The following is an 18,049-nucleotide window of genomic DNA, read 5'->3' on the forward strand; positions in this document are numbered from 1 at the left end:
GACATAGAAACATAGGTTTTTCCAAAAACCTTAGAAGGATTCAAAAGACACTTATAGCAGATCTACAAGCTCGCAGTGAGCTGTGAGCTTGTATATCTGCTATTTTTCAATAGTTAAAGCATAAAATAATAATACACTATTACTATAATGTGTACCCGTTCTGAATGGGTTAATAGAGGCTCATAAGCAGCTTCTCAGCTCTTCAAACTCTCACCCCACCGGTCTTTCCCGTCTGCTCATCCTCCCATCTCTCTGTTATCCTCTGCACTCTGACCCAGTGATTACAACCTATGGGACCCCAAATCATTTTCACATCAACGAAGCGAGCGCGACTCCAACTTGCCTTGCATTCGTATTGAGAGCACGGTCTGGAAAAGTTACTTACAATAAACAATACGTCTCTATATGAGAATACAAGCACTCACGGAACTGTCCTTGGCACTTTCATTTAATCACATACATTGGCATGGTACGCTGCCGAGCAGACAGCACAATGTATGCGTTTCGGTGTCAGGCAGTCAGAAACACCGACAGGGACCACCGGTGCCGTGCAGCTCCTAAATGATTACGCCTAGTTTAAATTGGTTTAAATTGTTTCTTTTGGTATGATAATCGTTTGGTATGTTCATCTTTTAAACTCGTAGCACGACTATCGAGGATAAACTAATTGATTCACATTATGTGGGGAGCAAAAACAATGCAACGCCAACCGGAACCAACCACCGGAACCAAATCATTTTCTTCTTAAAGGGCCGCTGTCACCCCCCGAAATTATAATAGTATGATACAGCAGGTCAGGTGGTCTCTCTCCAGTGTGGATCCACAGTCTGAAACTGTCTCATTGTAATCTGCCCAACAACAGCTGACCAGTACAGTAAGTAGTCATACAGTCAGGCTATACAGACAATTAATTTGATTGGCTTATAATTGTGCATCCCCACAATGACATCATAACAATATTAACTTGTTTTTTAAGATGATTCTTAAAGTGACCCTTTAGGTGACAGGCCCCCTTTAAATAAAAAAGAAAAGAAAAAGAAAAAGGATAACACGGCTGGTTTTAGAACGAATACCAGACTTAGCTCCACGGTGTAAAGTCTGGTGAATGGAGGCTACTCACCCTGTAGTTGGAGTGGGCCCGGTTGTTGCTGAACTGGCCCATAGGTGTGTGCTCGGTGCGTCCAGGGGAGTACAGGCCCTCGGAGGGCCCGGTGGGCACATGGTGGAAGAGGAACCAGAATCCAGTTTCCTACACACATACACACACGCGCACACACACACACACACACACACACACACACACACACACACACACACACACACACACACACACACACACACACACACACACACACACACACAGTGGTGGAAAAAGTAGTCACATTTTGTACGTAAACGTATCAATACTGCAATGTAGAAATACTCTGTTACAAGTAAAAGTGTTGGCTTCAAAATGTACCAAAAGGTAATTACAAAATGTTTGAAAATAGCAGATCTACAAGCTCACAAAGTGTTGCGATGCGACACGTCGTGAGCTTGTAGATCTGCTATTTTTAAACAGCCTAGGTATGAAATAGGGATAAAGTGGTTTATGTATGTTTTATAACATTATAATGTATATCTGCAAAGTAACTAGTAACTCAAATAATTGTAGTGGAGTAAAAGTACAATATTTGGATCTGAGATGTAGTGGAGTAGAAGTAAAAGTATTGGAAATTGGAAATACTCAAGTAAAGTACAAATACTTCAGTGTACTTAAGTACAGTACTTAAGTAAATGTACTTAGTAACTTTACATCACTGCACACACACGCGCACGCGTGCACACACGCACGCACACACGCAAGCGCACCCAAGCGAAGAGAACACCTTCCACGTCAGTTGCCTGTCTTGCATCGCTCCTCCCAGGTATATGCAAATGAGGAAAGTTATTATCATCTGACAGAAAGTTTGCCTGCTTGTATATCCTTGAGGATGAATTACACTCTATTCCCTTTGGACGTTTCCCGTGATATCCCAGCATTATGATAGTAATTGGCACTCTATCACGGCGAGCCCGTGGTCGGCCAGCCTCCGTGTGTTGTCTGCTTGATTCAGACACTAATAGAAGCATGCAGCCATTAATCTGACCTGGCAATGTGATAATGAGACAGACCTTCACCTGGAGAGAGAAAGGAGAGAGAAGGGGAGTCTCACCTCTGAGCCCGCAGCAGCACAGTTGATGAGGTTGTTATTGGGGTTGGCGATCCAGAAAGTTGAAGTTGCACTGATGGAGGGAGAGAGGGAGATAGAGATAGATGGATATAGATAGAAAGATACATAGATCAGGGGTTCCCAAACTTTTTGGTCTCAGGGCACCCCATAAATATTGTTTTAATCCGAGGCACCCCTACATTATAATTTTCACTCCCAGCACCTTATATTTATAGCATATCGTTGTTGTCGGGTGGAAACCTTGTATGTCCAAAACCGTTCGTTTTGTATTTATCATCTATAAAATGTACTAAACTAGTGAAAACAGCAAATCTACAAGCACACAACGTGCTTGTAGATCGGCTGTTTTCACTGGTTTTGTGCGACAGTCTTGTATGATGAAGCAGGGCTTTGCTTTACCAAAAGACGTACACATTTGAAACTTGGAGATACGAGGTTTCTGCCCGTCAGTAATTATGTTGTATGGAAAACGTTGAGATAATAGCCATTTTGGTTAGAACTGACTGAAAATAACTGTGTATTTAAAATGATACTAAATATTTTTTCAAGTGTCCAAATAAATTCCAAATATTATCAAATTATCTCGCGGCACCCCTGGACTGCCGTCACAGCACCCCAGGGTGCCCCGTCACCCACTTTGAAAACCCCTGACATAGATAGATAGAACCTGTTCATCATACAAGAGTGTCGCACAAAAGTAGTGAACATAGCCGATCTACAAGCACACATAACGCCTCGCGATGCGAGGTGTTGTAGATCGGCTATTTTCACTACTTTAACTCGTTTTTAAAATAATACAGTTTTGGGGTTTCCACCTGACAACGACAATTTGCTCCAATGCTAGAACCTGCACACTATATAATGTCATTTATGTTGAGCCTTTGTTCTTTGTCAGGTCAAGCTCAAGAACTGTGTATCACAACCACATGAACAGACACCCACAGGACACATCTGAAAAAAGCAAACAAAAAACACGTCACATTTGTGATCGATTCAGTATAATCTCTCCTGGAGTCCAAACCCTTTGTTGCCCAAATAATCTGGCCATACAGCACCTGCACAGTACTGTACATGGAGAGGTACGCACCTTCTCATTTCAGGTTTCCTTTTCATAAATCTCTACATTGATATTTGTCCCGGTATTATTTTGTGTACACACTCTTCATAATGGCCTAAATACTCTTACACATAATGGTCTCTCTTCCAGTCTCTCTAGATCTCTGTATGCCTTCTATTCTCTCTCTCTCTCTCTCTCTCTCTCTCTCTCTCTCTCTCTCTCTCTCTCTCTCTATTCTCCAATCAGAAAAACACACTAAACACTAATCTACAACTCCATCTCTGCCTCAATTTATATAAAAAAAAAAACCTGAATCAGCTCTCTTGTAATCAAGGTCCCAACCAACCACCCAATCACCCGCAGGCCAGTTAATGTGTGTTCTCATCAGAGGGTGATGGGAAGGTAAGGACAGAGACGATGGGGATGGGCAGACACTCTCTCCTCATGTTGGTGGAAATTACCAGGTTGACAGTGTGATATATGGATGGTGGAATTGGTTTGCGGCAAACCGGCAATGGAAGAGCCTGTACTCGGGGCCTGAATATTTGCGTGGGGTCCTGAAGGTCCCGCGGGAGCGCGCTCCTGTTGCAGAACTCTAATATAAGGCTGTGCAAGCTGTAATAATTCAAACGGGCTTGCATTGCAGGCTCCCAGGCACGTGTTAATCATTTACATTTAAGCCTATGTAATGTATTACTGTCTTTATTTGGCCAGACGGAGAAAGACTACAATATTCTGTCAAGAGATTCAGTTTGCCTGATCAGAAATCAAGTTGTAACCCCTAGGTGGGGTTGGCGATAGGGCATTTCTGTGTGGAGTTTGCATGTTCTCCCCGTGTCTCCTAGGGTTGATACCCTCACAATGCAGTAATCCTGGTCTCAATAATAGCGAGTTTAAGCTCGCTACGGCAACGGCAGATGACAACGGTAATCGGAAATGATCCGCGCTCGATAGATCAACCTGCCGTCGCCGCGGCCGCCTCTACTACGGCAGAAGGTCCCTTCCCACGTAGCGCCTACTCCGTCTGCTGCGTGTACGCGTCGCCATGGGAACCAAAGCGTTCAGTGAAAGGGGTGGGAACCCGTCGCCGCCGAGGCTTTGCTTAACCATTTTGATCGCTACGGCGATTACGTCATAACAGCCGTAGTCCCGCCTCACGTCGCCGTATTAGAAACGCGCCGCTTAATTTCCCTAATGCCCGTGTTCCTTCCACGCGCTACGTCCAAACCAGGGAAATCCCCACTGTCAGGTGAAAAGAAGCAACTTGGACTCCTCATGCATAGAAGGAAGCATGAGGTCAGTCCGTTGTCTCCCCAGGCGCGGCAGAGGGAGAGCAGAGCCCAGGATTACATAGGCAATTGGCACTGGGTGAAAATGGGTTACAAAATCGTGGGATAAAAATTATATATATATAAAAAAAAAAAGAAGAAATCAAGTTGTAAATCTTTAAGCCACAGAGACAATGATTTAGCGCATTTAGCGTGTGATATAAGTAGTTCAGAGAGCAAACTGGAACAGTAGTACAGGCATGGCATGAGAAATGGACCAATACATACATTCTGAGGTACTTGACTTCAGGTACAGGTGCTAGCAGAAGAAAACAGCGCTGAACATTTTCAGAGTGTTTTACGAGTTATGTAATACTTTTCCATGCACCAGGGGAGTTGATGGAAACGTGCAAACTTTCTCAGCAAACATTCCCTGAATTACTTTTACTTATTATGATTATAAACACATGATCTCATAAATGTCACATAGGCGTAGGAAAATGTGATGCGTGATTTGTTTATTAACCTCTGTCCACCACACAGAGTGAAAATAGCTAATCAATTCGATTCAATTTAATTCATTTCATGAGAAAACTGTGTGCCAATTTACAAGCTCACAGCACCATGCCAAAAACAATGTTTTTAAATAATAAATCTATCGCTTTAATTATTCCAAGATAATAAGAAGGGATGCCAGCAATTAAGAAACACACAACTTGAACAGAAAAACTTGAACTGACTGTGGAGCATAAACTGCAACCACCAGTGGTGGGAAAAGTACTCACATTTGTTACTTAAGTAAAAGTATTAATACTGCAATGTGGAAATACTCTGTTAGGGTGCCCTCACACCAAAATACCTAGAGTGGAATCCGCCAATGCATTTAAATGAGAATGGAGCGTTTTTTTGCCAGTAGAGGATTTCTGCAAAAAAACGCTCCATTCTCATTGAAATGCATTGGCGGATTCCACTCTAGGTATTTTGGTGTGACGGCACTCTTAAGCCCTTATCAGAGTCTGCGGTGAAGAGCCTATCACCGCAAATTTTAGGTGTAAAGCTATCCACCTAAAGTGAGAAAACAAGTGGAGGCCATCATAGTCAGTCACGGTGAAGTACTATCACTGTGACTGACCGGTCTAGATCGACCAATCAGTGAACAGGGTGATGGGCCGATCTGTCTGAAAGTAAAAACAGAGAGATGTGTCGGGGTTCGCGGTGGATAGCTCTTCACCGTGAGTAATGACGCAATGTTGTAGTTTTATGACTCAAAAAGACTACACCGCGGTGGATAGCTCTTCACCGCGGTAACGACTCTGATAGGGGCTTTAGTGTGACCTCACACCAAAATACCTATGAGAGTGGAATCCACGTTCCGCCAATGCATTTCAATGAGAGTGAAGCGGTTTCATGCCAGCAGAGGATTTCTGCAAAAAACGCTCCCTTCTCATTACAAGTATAAGTCCAGAATTCAAAATGTACTGCAGTACAAAGTACAAAATGTTTGCAGATCTACAAGCTCACAATGTGTCGTGTTGCGACGCGTTGTGAGCTTGTAGATTGGCTATTTTCAAATAACCCAGGTATAAAATAGGGCTAAAGTGGTTAATGCATGTTTTGTAATATTATAATGTATTTATATTTTAAGTAACTAGCAACTAAAGTTGTCAAACAGACGTAGTGGGGAAAAAGTACAATGCCTGGATCAGAAATGTAGTGGAGGGGAAGTAATAGTATTGGAAATTGGAAATACTCACGTAAAGGACAAAATACCTCACAATTGTACTCAAGTACAGTACTTCAGTAAATCTACTTAGTTACATTACACCACTGGCAACCACAAACTATCTCAAATTGAGCATGAACAGTTGAGTGTGCCCTCATGGCTGCCTAGCATGCCGTATCGCTCCCCCATGTTGTGCATCACTTTCATCGTGTCCTAAACAGCTGTGCACACATACAGTACGGGACACAATATCCCCAGACAAAAGGCCGCAGCCACAAACACGCATAATATTTTGACTGCTGGCTGTCAAAGAGAGAGAGAGAGAGAGAGAGAGAGAGAGAGAGAGAGAGAGAGAGAGAGAGAGAGAGAGAGAGAGAGCAGGGGCGTCAATTGGGTATGGCAGGGGTATGCAGCTGCCATACCCTGGGTCCAGGGGTGAACATAAAAGTTACTTTTAAATATAAATCCATGAATGTCTCTTTGTCTATCTGTGCTGGTTATTATGTTGATTAATTACAGTAAAATAACTACAAATGCAACATTTTACAAAATGGTCACTTTAACAAGGTGTTATAATTATATTCTCCACACTTGTATTCTCTCCATCTTGACAAAATGGAACAGGTGCAATTCATTATTGTTAATTGTAGCACGTTTACTATAGGCTATGTCAAGTTTAGCTGCACTTGAACAACCGTTCCGGCTGCCATATCCAGCCCAAGAAACCGTAGAAAAAAATGTAATGTACTTCTTAAAATAAATGTATCATGCCTGTTGCTAAGGTATGGCAACATGACTGGTGTCTTGCACGCGCGCGAAGGCGCGCGTGAAAGACACCAGTCATGTTGCCATACCTTAGCTTTTTCTGAACTGACGCCACTGAGAGAGAGAGAGAGTGAAGGAGGCGGAGGTAGACGTTTGCATGCAATGTCCAAAGACCGGGTGAATGGGGGCCTGTGTGTGTGTGTGTGTGTGTGTGTGTGTGTGTGTGTGTGTGTGTGTGTGTGTGTGTGTGTGCACAGTGGAGTGGTGCGTGGGGGGGGGGGGGGGGGGGGGCTGCATACTTCCACAGCGTTAGAAGTCCAATCATGTTAGGCCGTCTTTCGGCATGTCTGGCAGTGCATGCACGGATGAGAACAGAAACACACCCCCAGACAGTAAGCACACAATGACACGCTGACAGGCACGTGTGTGTGTGTGTGTGCGTGTGCGTGCGTGCGTGCGTGCGTGCGTGTGTGTGTGTGTGTGTGTGCGTGTGTGTGCGTGTGAGGGCCAAATATCCCCATGAGTATAGCAGCATTTTTGACAATTCTGATAGACATTGTGAGGACCATTTATCTGGTGCTCACGAAAGCAATGGTTATTTCTATCGTTTAAAGGATTTGTAGATTTAGGCTCGCAATTAGGAAAGAATTCAGGTCGGGGTTAGGCTTGGGGATGAAGCATTTAAAGGTTAGGGATTAGAGTTAAGCCAGATTGATAGTTAATTGTGCACCGGTGTCATGCATAGAAAATAGCTGATATTTAAACTCACGATACGTTGCACACAGCGATGCGCTGGGAGCTTGAATATCAGGTATTTTCGGCTTTAGCCTTTAGGGTTATGGTTAACAATTCCCGACACATACACGTGTGTGTGTGTGTGCGTGTGCATTTGTGAATATATAATTATTTCTACTTGCTCCAGTAGGCTGTAGAAATTACATTTTCTACATACGTATGTGCGGTGTCCAAGTGTGAAAGTCTTTTCACTTTAGCAAGGATCATATTTTCAGGGATGACTGAATTCACACAGCAGCAGTTGTGTGTCTGTGCCACTACAGTATATAGTATACAGCCTGAGCCTCACCAATATACAGTACTGCTCTAACTTCTCCTGGCCTTTTCTATGGCTTGTTCCCATGTCTCTCTCTCTCTCCCCCAAACTCCTGTTGCTCTGCTTACAGGTTAATGCCCCAATACAGCCGCCATGGAGAGAATAAACTAGTTTTCCATAATCTGCGCATTGTACCAAACACGCTTGCACACTCGGACGCACGCACGCACGCACGCGCACACACACACACACACACACACACACACACACACACACACTCCACAACAATCCACTTTGCAGTTTACCGAATTTAGATCTGATAATCAAACTCCCAGATGTCAGGGTGAACGGCTCCAAGTGAAAAGCAATTTTCTGCTTGGCGGAATTGAGTGCGTTGGTGCACTAGAGCAGTGATGGTGGTGGGCCTTGTTTAAAAGTACATCTTTATTGGTCACATTTGCGTGTGCGGGACGGGATCCGCTTTTGGGGTATAGTTGTTATAGCAATTTGTAATGTTTTAATAAATATCTGAAGTTTTTCAGAAAACTTAGGTCAGGATTCAGAAGGCTTTGGGCGCCCGCTGGCCTTGCGGTCCAGGCACATACCACATATAGGCTCTGATGCCTGACAGCGCGTCGCGGGTTTGAATCCCGATCCTGACGACTTCTGCTGCGCGTCACTCCCCATCTCTCTCCCCATTTCCTGTCAGTCTACTGTCCTATCAATAAAGGCATGAAAGCCCAAAAACTAATCAAAAAAGGATTTAGAGGCATTTTTTAGAATCGGCCCCAGGTCTAAACGGGTTAAAGTAAAGTGTGCATGATTTGCATTTGTACCCGGACCTCGGGTACAAATGCCGGGCTGAATGCACGGCGCCTTGAAAACACAAGCATGTCTTCCACCTCGGGGGAGACGGAGCTCGGATGGGATTCATTTGGGCAATGAATGACAGGCACATCGTCAAGGCCACAAAGACACACACACCCACACGACGCCTGTACCCAGGGACACTTGGACTTCCAAGGATGGATGTCTAGAAAATGAAATATTCAAGCGCATACTTAATTCATCTGGGTCTTTTAACCCAATTAGATCGGGAACGAATCCGTGTTACACCTTAACTATTATTTTATGCTTTAACTATTGAAAAATAGCAGATATACAAGCTCACAGCGCGGCACCGAGTGCCGCGCTGTGAGCTTGTAGATCTGCTATTTTTGAAAAATGATGAAAACTCGTGCAAATCTTTGAATGTATATATATTTTAAAGCAAACATCCGTAACGCAAATATTTATTTCTCTCGGTCCCTGGAACTAAATATTTTCAGATTGGGGTCCGCAGGTCAAATACACATAATTCTATGGGGTCCTTGACATGAAAACGGTGAGCACCACTGATATAGAAATATATGTTTTGTTTCATAAAACTACTAGGATTTAGAAGACGCTTTTAGGTATTGTTCATTTCTTAGTGGGTTAAAATGACAATTCGTCTCTCATCCTCTCCACACAGCCCACACTGTTGGCATGACTAAACATGGCAGAGATGTATTGTTCTCTCGCCGTCATTCAGATTCGACACGTTCACGTCCCACACTTAAACGGGGATGGAGGGTTTGGTGGAGGGGGGGTGGAGGGAGGGAGGGGGCGGAGCCCGGAGGGACTGCACGCCCGCCGCAACAATCTTACTGGAAATGAATCACGGCAAAATCTTAAATTATTTGCCAGTGACATTGTTAGCGTAATGGTGTTTGATTAAATGGAAGTGTTCTTTTATTTAATATAGAAACACACTGGGGCCGGCAGTAGGAAATGATTTAGGGAATACAATGAGCTGGAGGAACTTAACAAAAAAAAGATTCATTAGCAGGACGGCGTGTTGTGCAGCACCACTATCAGTCATTATCAGATCAATTTGAACCCGGGATACAAAGAGGAGAGGAGAGGAGAGGAGAGGAGAGGAGAGGAGAGGAGAGGAGAGCAGCGGCGTCAGTTCAGAAAAAGCTAAGGTATGGCAACATGACTGGTGTCTTGCACGCGCGCGTGCAAGACACCAGTCATGTTGCCATACCTTAGCAACAGGCATGATACATTTATTTTAAGAAGTACATTCTTTTCCCCCCCCGTTTCTACAGTTTCTTGGGCTGGATATGGCAGCCTGGAACGGTTGTTCAAGTGCAGCTATAACTTGGCATGTTAGTAAACGTGCCACAATGAACAATAATGAATTGCACCTGTGCAGCTGACCTGCGAATATACCATCTTGTCAAGATGGGGAGAATACAAGTGTGGAGAATATAATTATAATACCTTGTTAAAGTGACCATTTTGTTACATTTTGCATTTGTAGTTATTTTACTGTAATTTAACAACATAATAACCAGAACAGATAGACAAACGGACATTCATGGATTTATATTTAAAAGTAACTTTTATTTCCCCCCCTTGGACTCAGAGTACGGCAGCTGCATACCCCTGCCATACCCAATTGACGCCCCTGGAGGGGAGGAGAGGAGAGGAGAGGAGTGGGGAGCAGAGGTGTCAATTGGGTATGGCAAGCTATGGCAGCTGCCATACCTTGGCTATACAGGGGAAATAATAAAATGTACTTTTCATCGTGCCTGTTGCTAAGGTATGGCAACATGACTGGTGTCATGACACCAGTCATGTTGCCATACCTTAGCTTTTGCTGAACTGACACCACTGGGGAGGGGAGGGGAGGGGAGGGGAGGGGAGGGGAGGGGAGGGGAGGGGAGGGGAGGGGAGGGGGGAACTACAGTCTACTGCAATGTCTTATATCCCACTGCTGAAGAACATTCCTTATCAATGCATAAGTCAACAGCATTGTGCACCCTGTAACCTCTGTGGCAGAGGGTGAAGAAAGCAGCACGATACGAAGCCATGCGGCGTGGATTAAAGTGCTTTGCATTCTGAATGGGCAGCATTTCTGTGCATTAAATATGCAACCTGTCTAATAAAAGGAGGACTGCAGTGTGGCAAAGAGGCCAGCTCCTCTGGGTGCAAAAGCGTGTGTGTGTGTGTGTGTGTGTGTGTGTGTGTGTGTGTGTGTGTGTGTGTGTGTGTGTGTCTGTGTGTGTGTGTGTGTGGTGTGTGTGTGTGTGTGTGTGTGTGTGTGTGTGTGTGTGTGTGTGTGTGTGTGTGTGTGTGTGTGCGCGTGTGCGTGTGTGTGTGTGTGTGTGTGTGTGTGCGTGCGCGCAGGGACGTGCTGGCCATTGGGAAAAGCGGGACAACTCCCGAACGGCTGGTTCATTCCCGGCCGGTCCATTAGGAAAAAATGTAAAATAAAATGTCGGCCTTCGTTCCATTTTGGGGGCTGGGCGGCCAACTAAGTATATCGTCACTGTCGGGCAGAAACCTTGTATCTCCAAGTTTCAAATTTGTACATTTTTTCGCAAAGCAAAGCCCTGCTTCATCATACAAGGTTGTCGCACAAAAGTAGTGAAAACAGCAGATCTACAAGATCTTGTGTGCTTGTAGATCGGCTGTTTTCACTAGTTTAAATCATTTTTAAAATGATAAATACAAAACAAACGGTTTTGGACATACAAGGTTTCCACCCGACAACGACGAAATATAACTCACGTAATTGGCCCACTGGCTTGTCACTTGTCATGATCTGAAACGGCAAATCTTTGAGTAGCAGCAGCGCTATAGAGACAAGATCTCTCTCTATAGTGCGCAATGAGGGCCTCTCCAACTCTTTTTCCCGGGCTGAATCAGGGGCCCAGCACGTCCCTGCGTGTGTGTGTTTAAGAGAGCAAGAGGAATTTGCATGCATCTATGTACATAACTGAGTAAATTGCATTTAGGCCAATCCTCCGCACCACAACAACACATTTATATGAATGCAGAAACCGCCCCGTCTTGCGTCTAACTCCATCTGCTAGTTGTTACGCATTAACTCCATTATGCAGAACACGGGCACTTCATCTTGGGAGTGAGTTGTAGCCCGAGGGGCGCCGCTATCGCGCATTATCAAATCAATCACATTTTACGCAGCAGTGTATACCCATCCTTATTATACATCTTCATCTCTCGTGTTAGAAGTATTTGCAACACAATCAAGTCCAATGTGATTTCTTAATGGTCAATCAGTTTTGAACAACCGTCACAGATGCTCCGTTTCCGAGTAGGGAGTGTGTCTATTTTAAATGTCCGTTGTCTGTTTTGTTTGTGCAAATAAATACAAATAAAATGTGTACCCATAATTGCTGGACTATAAGCCACACCTGAATATAAGCCGCACCAGCTAAATTTAGAACAAAATACAAATGTTTACATATATACTGTAAGCCGCACCTGACTATAAGCCACAGGTGTCCTTCCTGCTTCCCGCTAGAGCGCCCCTGGTGTAGCCTAGTTCCAGACCCTGAATCGCTAGCCACACCCCTTTAAATTTTTTGTTTTGGCGATTCAGGTCTAGCATCGCTCTCATAAGAAGAGGCCTGCCTCGGTTGAAAATCCGATCGGCGAATCAGCGTCGTGAATCAGCGTCGTGAATCAGCGTCTTGTGATCAGCGTGGGTGGGGGTTTCCCAGAACTCATGTGTGTTTCCAAGTACACCAGCGCCGCCGCCGTACCATACCGCGCATCGCGTCGCGATAAAATGCGGTAAATTGCGGTAAAATGCAATCGTATCGATCTCGCTATGAAACACCAGTAGCAGGCATGTTATGTTGTGTTTGATTACTAGTTCGTAGTGCTCCTATTCTATTTCTTTGGTTAGCAAGTAGCACTAGCAAGCAACAGGCTAGCCACTAGCCAGCCACACTGAACCAAACGCTGAAGACTGCCTTTTTTTTGGCAACGCCCATCCCTGCAATCGCCTTCGGTGGAAGTGAGTTCAGACTGAATAATGGAGTGAAACGAAATGTCAATTCAGGCTGAGTGTCAGGCTACCCCTGGTGGCCATTAGCTGTAAAAATCTATATATAAGCCGCAGGGTTCAAAACATGGGGAAAAAAAGCTGCGGCTTATAGTACGGCAATTACGGTACTTTCAAGTGCACAAGGGACTTGACACACGGACGCACCTGCAGTCCTGGCGCGGGTTTGCCACGTAGCCTGGGAAAGCTCCGTCGGTGATGTCGCGGCACATCTTGCTGTCTCGGTCGGAGGGCAGCAGGGTCCCCGCTCTGACCATCAGGCCCAGGCAGTGGTCGAAGGTGTTCCTCTCCTCGGGACCGTCCTCCGTGAAGTAGCAGTGACCCAGGATGTCATAGCCCACGATGTCCTTCACCTGGGACCACACACACAGACAGACAGCAGTGTTGTTTTTGACAGTAAAAAAACGGTCTGAAACAGTCTGAAGCTCATGTCACAGTGTAATGTGCCCCTCGCCCCCCAACAACAGCTGACCAGTACAGTGAGTATAGTCATACAGTCAGGCTATACAGACAACTAATTTGATTGGCTTATAATTGTGCATCCCCACAATGACATCATAAAAATATTAACTTGTTTTTTAACTCATTGAGTGCCAATCCCGAACTAGTTCGGCTTTATTATCGTATCGCAGAGTGCCGATCCCGAACAAGTTCGGCTTTAAAAAAAAAAAAAAAAAAAAAAAATTGAACTTTTTTTTTTTGATTTTTTTTTTTTTTTTTTTTTTGGACCCCATCAAATCTGGTGAACATGATTTCAATCGCGATTTTGCATGTTCCACCCCCATACAACCCCATCTAACATACAGGGCAGCCATGTTTGTTTACATAACATGTAAAACATAATGGCGATTATCTCAAGAATGCCTGAACGGATTTCCAATCGGATTTTTTTGTTTGAAAGCTGTGAACAAACTGCACAAATCCACTCCAATGCAATCCAGGATTGCATTGGATTTTTTAGAGCTCATTCTTCTCTGTTTTTTTCCCATGCATGAGGTGTGCAAGGTTTAATCATGGCTAAGTTGACGAAAATAAGGCTTCTAAAATGCTTGGTAGCCAATAGCTAACTTCAAGCTAACTTCATCCTCTTCCTGTACATGCACAAAGGAAAGTGTTCAGGCAAGTCATGGCTGCAGGGCTTCTGCATATACCAGCATATCTCTATGGGATTTTCTATGGCCACTGGGCGCCCTCTAGTGGTGAAAGGGGTGGCACTAAATGAGTTAAGATGATTCTTAAAGTGACAGTAACCCTTTAGGTGACAGGCCCCCTTTAAGTAGAGCTACAGTATGCGTGAGTCTTGTTAAGTAAAGGGGCAACATACATTCCCCCAGGCATTAAATATGCTGTTGAGTCTTAAGCCGTAAGTGTTTGCGTTCAAAATAGTGATTGCGCATAAGATGATGCCGTTATGACTTAATTACCGCATAAGACCTGGAAATAAGACGTGCATAATAGGGCCCATACAGTCATGAGACAGTGACATCGCGAGGTGGAGAGAAAAAGAGGTAGAGAGGAGAGACATTAAACATTAAACCATAATTACTCAGACAGATACTCAGCAGACAGGCTTTCTGCTTTCAGACTAATTTGGAAAGGAAAGCTGAAGAGATGCCAAGCTTGGCTACAGAGCAGTCAACCAAACAACAATATACCGTAAAGGCACATTTCAAATATCCTGTCTTGTTTATTCGAAATAGAAAAACTAAATGAGACGAGATAAAAGGGGAGACATTATTTTTTCCCCCTCCCTTTGATCTACCCATTTTCCTGGAGTTAGATAAGGTGACGTAGTTAACCCATTCAGAACGGGTACACATTATTGTGTATCATTATTTTATGCTTTAACTATTGAAAAATAGCAGATATACAAGCTCACAGCGCGGCACCGAGTGCCGCGCTGCGAGCTTGTAGATCTGCTATTTTTGGAAAAAGTCGTGAAAATGTGTGCAAATCTTTGAATAAATGTATTTTTAAAGCGAACATTTGTGACTCAAATTTTGCTTCTGGGTGGTCCCTGGAACTAAATATTTTGAGATGGGGGTCCGTGGCCAAATACATATCATTTTGGGGGTCCTTCACATGAAAAGGTTTGAGAACCACTGACACAGTAGTCTCTCAAGGGCAGACTAACTGAGCTCCTGTTAAGTGAAAAGGACCTTTTCTTTGACCATGGCTGGCCAGATTGCTGACACATAGAAACAAAGGTTTTTCAAAAAATCTTAGAAGGATTCAAAAGACACTTATAGAATCGTGTCAAAATTCTAATTTTCACGATTTTTCAAAAATAGCAGATCTACAAGCTCGCAGCGCGGCACTCGGTGCCGCGCTGTGAGCTTGTATATCTGCTATTTTTCAATAGTTAAAGCATAAAATAATGATACACAATAATGTGTACCCGTTCTGAATGGGTTTAATTGAGTCAATTTTATCCTAATTTCCCATGTCTGCACAGAGTGGCCCGAGCCAAGTGACGATGCTGCTGCCGGGTCGAGTCAGGGCCACCGAAGAAGATTCTCTGATTGCTGTCGCAGCGGATCCCGGCCTACACTTACCGCCTCCCATATCCGCCACCTCTCCCCATACAGTATGCCCTCTGCTGTGAGTCACAGGATGAAAAGACAGGTCTGTTCTCTACCTCCGAATTGAACTCTCTAGCATCCCCCCTATCCTGGGCATGTCACGATAGCCCTGAATGCTCCCAGAGGCGTCAATTGGGGTATGGCAAGCTATGGCAGCTGCCATACCTTGGCTACAGGGGGAAATAATAAAAAGTACCTTTCTTTTTTTCTTTTTTTTTTTTATCCCACAATTTTTGTAACCCATTTTTTCACCCAGTGCCAATTGCCTATGTAATCCTGGGCTCTGCTCTCCCTCTGCCGCGCCTGGGGAGACAACGGACTGACCTCATGCTTCCTTCTATTCATGAGGAGTCCAAGTTGCTTCTTTTCACCTGACAGTGGAGATTTCCCTGGTTTGGACGTAGCGCGTGGAAGGAACACGTTATTCCAACCATTTCCTTCCCCCTCCATCAGGCGCCCCGGCTGGCCAGGGGGAGGCATTATTGAGACCAGGATTAAAATGTACTTTTCATCGTGCCTGTTGCTAAGGTATGGCGACATGACTGGTGTCTTGCACGCGCGCGAGGGCGCACGTGCAAGACACCAGTCATGTTGCCATACCTTAGCTTTTTCTGAACAGACGCCACTGAATGCTCCCACGTTGGTGCATTCACAGCTGCACAGATATACTGGCGTCATGAACTGGCCCCCAAGGCCTCTTGACAACCCGGCCACCGTGCAAGCACTCTGACAACAGGGGCCTATCACCACTGTGCTGACATCGTGGATGACTGAATTCATAGACTGGGCTGTGTGTGAGCATACTGCGACCACAAAGGCTGACATACAAGCAATGCGATGTGTTTTGAGCTTATCGAGTCTAGTATTGAGTCTATTAACCCCATTTAACATACAAAGCAATACATAGGGATTAAGTGGAAAATGACTAGGGCTACAAATCTTTGGGTATCCGACGATTCGATTCAGAATCGATTCTTGGGGTCACGATTCACGATTTTTTCAGATTCTTTCAAATGCAAACGATTCGAATTCAGAAACGATTATTTTCCGATTTAAAAACAATTCTCGATTCAAAACGATTCTCTATTCAAAACAATTCTTTATTCAATTCATATATCAGGATCCACTCCAGTCTGCTGGCATGAAAGCAGAGTACATTTACGTAGCTTTTATAATTGTAAAGGTTTTATCAACTTATTGCAATAATGTAAACACACAAAGGTAAATCTAAGACAACATGTCTGATTTATTCATGCTTGCATACATTCTTTTAACTTGTACAAACACAACATAATATCTAATAAATGATCATAATAAAAATAAAAAATAAATTGGAAAATGAGAATCGATTCTGAATCTTACCATGTTAGAAACACGATTCGAATTTGAATCGATTTTTTTCTGCACCCCCTAAAAATTACCCAGGCCAATCAGTGACTGCATTTGCCAGTCATTGATTATTAGCCCAGTCATTTTCTGATTAATCATATTCGCTCCCTGTGGCCAAGTCCAGGCTGACACCGTGGAGTGTGGCTAAGGCCAGGCTGTCTGTTTACTGTCTGTGGTCCAAACTTTACCGATATCATTTTGGGGTCCTTCACATGAAAAGGTTTGAGAACCACTGACATAGTAGTCTCTCAAGAACAGACTTAACGAGCTCCAGTTAAGTGAAAAGGACCTTTTCTTTGACGATGGCTAAGCCAGATTGCTGACATAGAAACAAAGGTTTTTCAAAAAACCTTAGAAGGATTCAAAAGACACTTATAGAATCGGGTCAAAATTCAAATTTTCACGGTTTTTCAAAAATAGCAGATCTACAAGCTCGCAGCGCGGCACTCGGTGCCGCGCTGTGAGCTTGTATATCTGCTATTTTTCAATAGTTAAAGCATAAAATAATGATACACAATAATGTCCAAACTTTACCGAAGCACTTTATTTGCTTATTTTGCCACGTATTCACAGCCACCAAGCTTGCACTTACTTCAGCAGCAAATCAAAATTCTAAAGCTTTTCGTGTCCCTTTGATCTTCATCCCATTTGGACAGTGACAGCTCATCACTCAGATGACAGCTACATTATGCCGTCATGTGAGTGAGTAAGACCCCAACATTACTGGAACATTATGAATGAAAAACACATTTCTGTTTGGCTTTTACGCTTTGTAAACAAAAGTTGCACGAGGCAGCTGTGGCGGTTGGGTTGAATAACACATATTTAATTACTTTATACTTGAATAGTGGAATAGGGATGGGACGATATAAGCGATATTATCATATAATGTAATAAAAAACACTCACGATAATCGTATCGTTGAGATTTAATTTATCGCGATGTCGTTCTCCGTCATGCACTGGGTTGTAATGTACTTTTAATATACGTACTTGGTACAGTCTTTTTTTCACTCTCTATCAGATGTATTTGCCCAAAAAAAATCACACCCGTGTGAACTGAGCGGTGGTGGGGGGGGGGGGGGGGGGGGGTGCC

At 43.9% G+C, this 18,049-nt stretch overlaps 1 protein-coding gene across 1 annotated transcript in view; it reads right to left on the reverse strand.

Annotated features, from left to right (window-relative positions):
• cemip (cell migration inducing hyaluronidase 1) overlaps positions 1-18,049 on the reverse strand; it is a gene marked incomplete at its 5' end in the record, with an annotated part of 198,681 nt that overhangs the window by 42,685 nt on the left and 137,947 nt on the right. Inside the window, 3 exons of the mRNA XM_080729340.1 lie at positions 1,121-1,249; positions 2,196-2,265; positions 13,131-13,336. Of these exons, the coding sequence (XP_080585466.1) occupies positions 1,121-1,249; positions 2,196-2,265; positions 13,131-13,336 (405 nt within the window). The remainder of the gene's footprint in view (positions 1-1,120; positions 1,250-2,195; positions 2,266-13,130; positions 13,337-18,049) is intronic.

Source organism: Nannobrachium achirus (genome assembly GCF_963921795.1).
Source record: "Nannobrachium achirus genome assembly, chromosome: 7".
Classification (NCBI taxonomy): Eukaryota; Metazoa; Chordata; class Actinopteri; order Myctophiformes; family Myctophidae; genus Nannobrachium; species Nannobrachium achirus.